The sequence below is a fragment of the Corapipo altera genome, unplaced genomic scaffold (genome assembly GCF_003945725.1).
Source record: "Corapipo altera isolate COAL_440 unplaced genomic scaffold, ASM394572v1 206, whole genome shotgun sequence".
Lineage (NCBI taxonomy): Eukaryota > Metazoa > Chordata > Aves > Passeriformes > Pipridae > Corapipo > Corapipo altera.
The window spans coordinates 685,950-693,175 of NW_020885032.1; the positions used below are offsets into that span (position 1 = coordinate 685,950).

The following is a 7,226-nucleotide window of genomic DNA, read 5'->3' on the forward strand; positions in this document are numbered from 1 at the left end:
GGGATGCTCCTGGCCCTGCTCCAACCCAGACCTTTATCCAGAGTCTGGGAAGTGCTCCTGGCCCTGCTCCAGCCTCGACCCTTATCCAGAGTCTGTGGGATGCTCACGGCGCTGCTCCAGCCCTGATCCAGGAGCATCCCACCGCCTCTGGATACGGATCTGGGCTGGAGCAGGACAGTGGGACACTCTTGGCCCCACACCCACCCATCCCCTTCTCCTTGAAGAACCTGCTCTAGCAGGAGACATCCCTACCCATGGCAGGGTGGGCTTGGAACGGGGGCCATTCCAACCCTGTGAGATCCCACAATTTGGGGGCGTGGGACCCTCGGGAGCGCCGAGACCGGGTCTGGAGGTGCCAGGGGTGGTGCCAGGCGGTGACCGTGTCCCTCCCCACGGTGTCCCAGTGCACGGTGAAGGCCCTCTACGACTACAAGGCGCAGCGGGAGGACGAGCTGTCGTTCTGCAAGCAGGCCATCATCCACAACGTCGACAAGCAGGACGGCGGCTGGTGAGGACGTCACGCGTGCCCACGGGTGTCACCACGGGCCGGGAGGAGGAGGGGACACCCCGGGGGGATCCCCCAGATTGTCCCCCAGTGGGTTTTAACCACCTCCTCCTTCTCTGTCCCCTCCCCCAAATCCCTCCTCCTCCCGACCCCGCACGCAGCTCGGATGCCCCCAGCCCCTTCCCCGAAATCTGTCTGCCCGCCTTGACCCTCTGACCCCTTGCAGGTGGCGCGGGGACTACGGGGGCAAGAAGCAACTCTGGTTCCCGGCCAACTACGTGGAGGAGATCGTGGGCACCCAAGCGCCCGAGCAGGATGAGGCCGTGAGTGCCACCACCCCCACCGGGGACACCGGAAACGGGCCCGGTCCTGCTCCAGCTCAGATCCTTATCCGGAGTCTCAGGGATGATCCTGGTCCTGCTCCAGCCCAGATCCTTATCCGGAGTCTGGGGGATGCCCATGGTCCTGCTCCAGCCCAGATCGTTTTGGAGTCTGGGGGATGATTCTGGTCCTGCTCCAGCCCAAATCCTTATCCAGGGGCTGGGGGATGCCCCTGGTCCTGCTCCAGCCCAGATCCTGAGGCTGAGGGATGCCCGTGGTCCTTCTCCAGCCCAGATCCTTATCTGGAGTCTGGGGGATGCTCCTGGCCCTGCTCCAGCCCAGATCCTTATCTGGAGTCTGGGGGATGCTCCTGGCCCTGCTCCAGCCCAGATCTTTATCCAGAGGCTGGGAAATGCTCCCAGTCCTGCTCCAGCCCAGATCTTTATCCTGAGACTGAGGGATGCTCATGGTCCAGCTCGAGCCCAAACTCTTATCCAGAAACTGGGGGATGTTCCTGATTCTGCTCCAGCCCAAATCCTTATCCAGGAGCTGGGGGATGCTCCTGATCCTGCTCCAGTCCAGATCCTTCTGGAGTCTGGGGGACGCTCCTGATCCTGCTCCAGCCCAGATCCATATCCAGGGACTGAGGGATGTTCCCAGTCTTGCTCAAACCCGGACACTTATCGAGAGGCTATGGAATGTTCCTGATCCTGCTCCAGCCCAGATCCTTATCCAGGGGCTGAGGGATGCTCCCAGTCCTGCTCAAACCCAGACCCTTCTCCAGAGGCTATGGGATGCTCCTGGTCCTACTCCAGCCCAGATCTTTATCATGAGGCTGAGGGATGCTCATGGTCCAGCTCCAACCCAGACTCTTATCCAGTAACTGGGGGATGTTCCTGATCCTGCTCCAGCCCAAATCCTTATCCTGAGGCTGGGAGATGCTCCTGGCCCCCTTCCAGCTTGGACCCTTCTTTGGAAGCTGGAGGATGCTACCAACCCTGTGCCAGCCCAGACCCTTTTCCTGAGGCTGGGAGATGCTCCTGGTCCTGCTCCAACCCAGACCCTTATCCAGAGTCATGGGAATGCTCCTGGTCCTGCTCCAACCCAGATCTTTATCCAGTGCCAAGATGATGCTCCTGGGTGTTTTTTCCCAGTTTTCCTCAGTTTTGGCTGACTGGGAGACCTGGGCGGTGGCTCCCAAGGGGAACTGTCACCAAACCTGACCCCACAGTCCTCCTCCATCTCCCTTATTCCTTCCTCTCTTCCAGTCCTCGGAAAACAGCCCCCTGGGGAACTTCCTGAAAGGATTCATCGATGTCCCGTCCTGCCACGTCGGTGAGTTCCCCTCTCCCTGATCTGGGGGGAATTCCGAGGATTTGGGACTGATTTGTGGGAAATTCTGAGGAGTTGGGACTGATTTCAGGGGAATTCTGAGGTTGGGATTGATTTGGGGGGTCTTCTGAGGAGCTGGGACTGATTTGTGGGGAATTCTGAGGAGCTGGAAATGATTTCAGGGGAATTCGGAGGTTGGGACTGATTTAGGGAATTCAGAGGTTGGGATTGATCTGGGGGGGAATTCCAAGGTTGGAGCCGATTTGGGTGGGAATTCCGAGGAGTTGGGACATCCAGATGATCCGGGGGACATTTCCCCTGGCTCCGAGCGCGTTTCAGCGTGGAAAGCCGAATCCACACGTTAAAAAAACTCGGGATCCTCGCTGGGAGGACCCGGTCGAGCCGTGGGGGTGCCAGGAGGGGTTGGTGGGCCCGCTGAGGTTTCGTTTGCTCCACAGAGCCATCCCTTGGGAATGCCTCCGAGTAAAGCCCCCCTCTGGTGTCCTTGTAGTGATCTCCAAAGACGGGAGGAGCTCCAAACCATTTGTCTTCACCATCCATTCCCAGCAGATGTCCCACGCCGCCCAATCCCTGGACGTGGCCGCGGACACGCAGGAGGAGCTCAGCGAGTGGGTGGCCAAGATCCGGGAGGCCACGCAGAACGCGGACGCCCGGGTGAGGATGGGAATGGGAATGGGAATGGGAATGGGAATGGGAATGGGAATGGGAATGGGCTGGGATGGGGATGGAGGGGCCCCTTTTCCGTGGGGATTTGCCCCAATGTCTCCAAAGGAGGAGGATTTTGGCTGGGAGCAGCCGGGACTGCGCTGGGAGCGAACGGAGTCCTGCTGGGAGTGACTGGGTTGGTGGTGGGAGCAACTGGAATGGTGCTGGAGATAGCTGGGATCATAGTGGGAGCGACTGGAAGTGACTGGGATCACACTGGGATCATACTGGGAGTGACTAGGAGCATACTGGGATCATAGTGGGAGTGGTGGGAAGTGACTGGTATCACACTGGGATCATACTGGGAGTGACTGGAAGTGACTGGGATCATATTGGGATTGTACTGGGAGTGGTGGGAAGTGACTGGGATCATACTGGGATCATGCTGGGAGTGGTGGGAAGTGACTGGGATCATACTGGGATCATAGTGGGAGTGTCTGGAAGTGACTGGGATCACACTGGGATTATAGTGAGAGTGGTGGGAAGTGACTGGGATCATACTGGGATCATACTGGGAGTGACTGGAAGTGACTAGGATCATATAGGGATCATACTGGGATCATACTGGGAGTGACTGGAAGTGACTGGGATCATACTGGGATCATGATGGCATTGACAGGGAGCAACTGGGACCATGCTGGGGGTTATATGACTGGAATTATATTGGGAGTGACTGGAACCATACTGGGAGTAGCTGAGATCACACTGGGATCATACTGGGATAGACTGGGATTACAGTGGGATTGACTGGAACCATACTGGGAGTAGCTGGGATAACACTGGGATTGTACTGGGATAGACTGGGATTACAGTGGATGTGACTGGAACCATACTGGGAGTTACTGGGAGCTCCTGGGCCCATGCTGGGAACCAAATGGGGACACACTGGGAGGAACTGGGATCAACTGGACGATACTGGAATGGTACTGGGATCATGATGGCATTGATGTGGAGCAACTGGGACCATGCTGGGGGCAACTGGGGTCATACTGGGAGTGACTTGGATTATACTGGATGTGACTGGAATCATTCTGGGAGTAGTTGAGATCACACTGGGATTATACTGGGATTACCCTGGGTGTGAATGGAACCTTACTGGGGGTTACTGGGAACTGCAGTAACTGGGTCCATGCTGGGGGCAACTGGAATTGTACTGGGAATGACTGGGGTTATAGTGGGGGTAACTGGGATTATACTGGAACCATACTGGGAGTAGCTGGGATCACACTGGGGTCGTACTGGGATAGACTGGGATTGCAGTGGGAGTGACTGGAACCATACTGGGAGTAGCTGGGATCCACTGGAAGACACTAGAACCATGCTGGGGGGACTGGGATCACAACTGGGGCAACTGGGATCACACTGGGAGTTACAGGGATTATAGTGGGAGTAACTGGAACCATACTGGGAGTAACTGGGATCACAGTGGGAGTAACTAGGATCACACTGGGATCGTACTGGGATAGGCTGGGATTACAGCGGGTGTGAAGTAGAACCTTACTGGGGGTTACTGGGAGCTCCCGGACCTGTGCTGGGAACCAAGCTGGGACACACTGGGAGCAACTGGGACCAACTGGAAGCCACTGGAAGAAGCCTTGTCCCATTTTCCCCGTGCAGATGCAGGAGGGGAAGATCATGGAGCGGCGGAAGAAGATCGCGCTGGAGCTCTCGGAGCTGGTCGTCTACTGCCGCCCGGTGCCGTTCGACGAGGACAGTAAGAGCCGGAAAAGCGGGATGTGGGACGGGATGAGCGCGGGACGAGGCGGGCGGTGGAACCGACGTCCTCCACCGATGGTCCCCTCGGCTCTTCCAGAGATCGGCACGGACAAGGCGTGTTACCGGGACATGTCGTCCTTCCCGGAGACCAAGGCGGAGAAATACGCCAACCGCAGCAAGGGCAAGAAATTCCTGCAGTACAACCGGCGCCAGCTGAGCCGGATCTATCCCAAGGGACAGCGCCTGGATTCCTCCAACTACGACCCGCTGCCCATGTGGATCTGCGGGAGCCAACTCGTGGCCCTCAACTTCCAGACGCCCGGTAAATCCTGAGCCCGGGGGCGGTGTTGGGATCGGCCCTGTAGGTGGAACCCCAAAATTTCCATCCCCGGTGGTTCCAACCTGGGTCTTGTGGTTGGAGGTGGTTTGGGTGATCTCTCCAACCTTGGGCCTCATCCTGATGGGATCATCATCTCCCATGGCTCTGCTCGGGGTCTTGTTGTTGGTTGGATGATCTCTCTAACTTTGGTCCCGATGGGGACATAGGAAGTGTTTTGGATCATTCCTCCAGCCTTGGTCCTCATCCTGATGGGGACACAGGAGATGGTTTGGATGATCTCTCCAGCCTTGGTCTTCATCCTGATGGGATCATCACCCCCATGGCTCTTCCCTGGGTCTTTTGGGAGGTGGTTTGGATGATTTCTCCATCCTTTGTCCTCATCCTGATGGGGACACAGGAGGTGGTTTTGTTGATCTCTCCAATCTTTGTCCTCATCCTGATGGGATCATCATCCCCGGTGGCTCTGCCCCAGGTCTTATTGGAGGCAGTTGGAATGATTTCTCCAACTTTTCCCCTCATGCTGATGGGGACACAGGAGATGGTTTGGATAATCTTTCCAGCCTCGGTCCTGATGAGGACACAGGAGATGGTTTGGATGATCTCTCCAACCTTGGTCCTGATGAGGACACAGGAGATGGTTTGGATGATCTCTCCAACCTTGGTCCTGATGAGGACACAGGAGATGGTTTGGATGATCTTTCCAATCTTGGTCCTGATGAGGACACAGGAGATGGTTTGGATGATCTTTCCAACCTTGGTCCTGATGAGGACACAGGAGATGTTTAGATGATCTCTCCAACCTTTGCCCTCATCGCGATAGGGACATCTCCATACAATCCTTGGGCGCTTCACGCAAAACCCGGCTTAATCCCTGCTCCAACCAGAGTTGGGGGCTCCTAGTTGGGTTTGCCAAGGCAGGTCCTTCTGCCCAAGGACCTCGGGGAGGTCCCAGAGCCGCAGGGCTCAACTCTGCTCTGTCCCGTGACCGCAGACAAACCGATGCAGCTGAACCAGGCGCTCTTCATGCTCGGGGGCCGCAGCGGGTACGTCCTGCAGCCCGACATCATGAGGGACGAGACCTTCGACCCCTTCGACAAGAACAGCCTGAAGATCGTGGAGCCCATCACAGTCCAGCTGCAGGCAAGTGGGCGAGGACCACCTCGAGGTGGCCACCGCCAAGGTGGGGACTCGTTCCTTCAGTTTTGGGTCGGCCGGGCGTGGGTGTTACGTGTTTCAACCGTGAGGGTTGGTTACTCTTGGAGGTCCTTCCTCACCCTCCTGCTCCTCCTGTTCCTCCCACAGATCCTGGGTGCCCGGCACCTGCCCAAGAACGGGAGGAGCATCGTGTGCCCCTTCGTGGAGGTGGAGGTTTGCGGCTCCGAGTATGACAACAGCAAGAACAAGACGGATGTTGTAGGTGAGGGACCGCGGGGATGATGTTCCCGCTCCCGGGACACTGGCATGGCCCTGACTGTGCCCGTGAGGTGACGTGGGGGTGCTAGTGCCGTGTGGTTGATGTCCATGTGTCCGGCCTGGCTCCGACCCTTCCTGCTCTCCCCCGCAGCCGACAACGGCTTCAACCCCGTGTGGCTCTTCAAGCAGTTCGTCTTCGACATCAACAACCCCGAGTTCGCCTTCCTGCGCTTCGTGGTGTACGAGGAGGACATGTTCAGTGACCCCAACTTCTTGGCACAGGCCACCTTCCCCGTCAAGGGCCTCAAAACAGGTACGGTTCTTCCACCATCATCGTCATCTCTGGCAGAGTCATGGAATCATAGAAGGGTTTGGGTTGGAAGGGACCTTTAAAGGTCAACTAGTCCAAACCTTTGCAATCATCTCCATCATAAAGTCATGGAATCATTGAAGGGTTTGGGTTGGAAAGGACTTTTAATGGTCAGATAGTCCAAACCCTTGCAATCTTCTCCATCATCATCATCATCATCATCATCATCATCATCATCTCCATCATCAAGTCATGAAATCATAGAAGGGTTTGGGTTGGAAGGGAGCTTTGAAGGTCATTGAGTCCAACCCCCCTGCAACCATCATCTCCATCACAGAGTCATGGAGTCATAGAAGGGATTGGTTTGGAAGGGACCCTTATAGGGTCAACTATTCCAAACCCTTGCAATTGTCATCATCATCATCTCCATCATAGAGTCGTGGAATCATAGAAGGGTTTGGGTTGGAAAGGACCTTCAAAGGTCAACTAGTCGAAATCCTTGCAATAATCATCATCATCATCATCATCTCCATCGTAGAGTCGTAGAATCATAGAAGGGTTTG

At 56.4% G+C, this 7,226-nt stretch overlaps 1 protein-coding gene across 2 annotated transcripts in view; it reads left to right on the forward strand.

Annotated features, from left to right (window-relative positions):
- LOC113959300 (1-phosphatidylinositol 4,5-bisphosphate phosphodiesterase gamma-1-like) overlaps nt 1-7,226 on the forward strand; it is a 26,298-nt gene that overhangs the window by 17,098 nt on the left and 1,974 nt on the right. Inside the window, exons 21-29 of one of the 2 annotated variants that reach the window (XM_027668222.1) lie at nt 405-508; nt 732-828; nt 2,095-2,161; nt 2,729-2,833; nt 4,502-4,598; nt 4,698-4,922; nt 5,932-6,080; nt 6,243-6,357; nt 6,505-6,619. In XM_027668222.1, the coding sequence (XP_027524023.1) occupies nt 405-508; nt 732-828; nt 2,095-2,161; nt 2,729-2,833; nt 4,502-4,598; nt 4,698-4,922; nt 5,932-6,080; nt 6,243-6,328 (930 nt within the window). In that variant the 3' untranslated portion in view covers nt 6,329-6,357; nt 6,505-6,619. Of the gene's footprint in view, nt 1-404; nt 509-731; nt 829-2,094; nt 2,162-2,669; nt 2,834-4,501; nt 4,599-4,697; nt 4,923-5,931; nt 6,081-6,242; nt 6,358-6,504; nt 6,667-7,226 lie in introns of those variants that run through there. The other variant, XM_027668221.1, reaches the window with a different exon arrangement.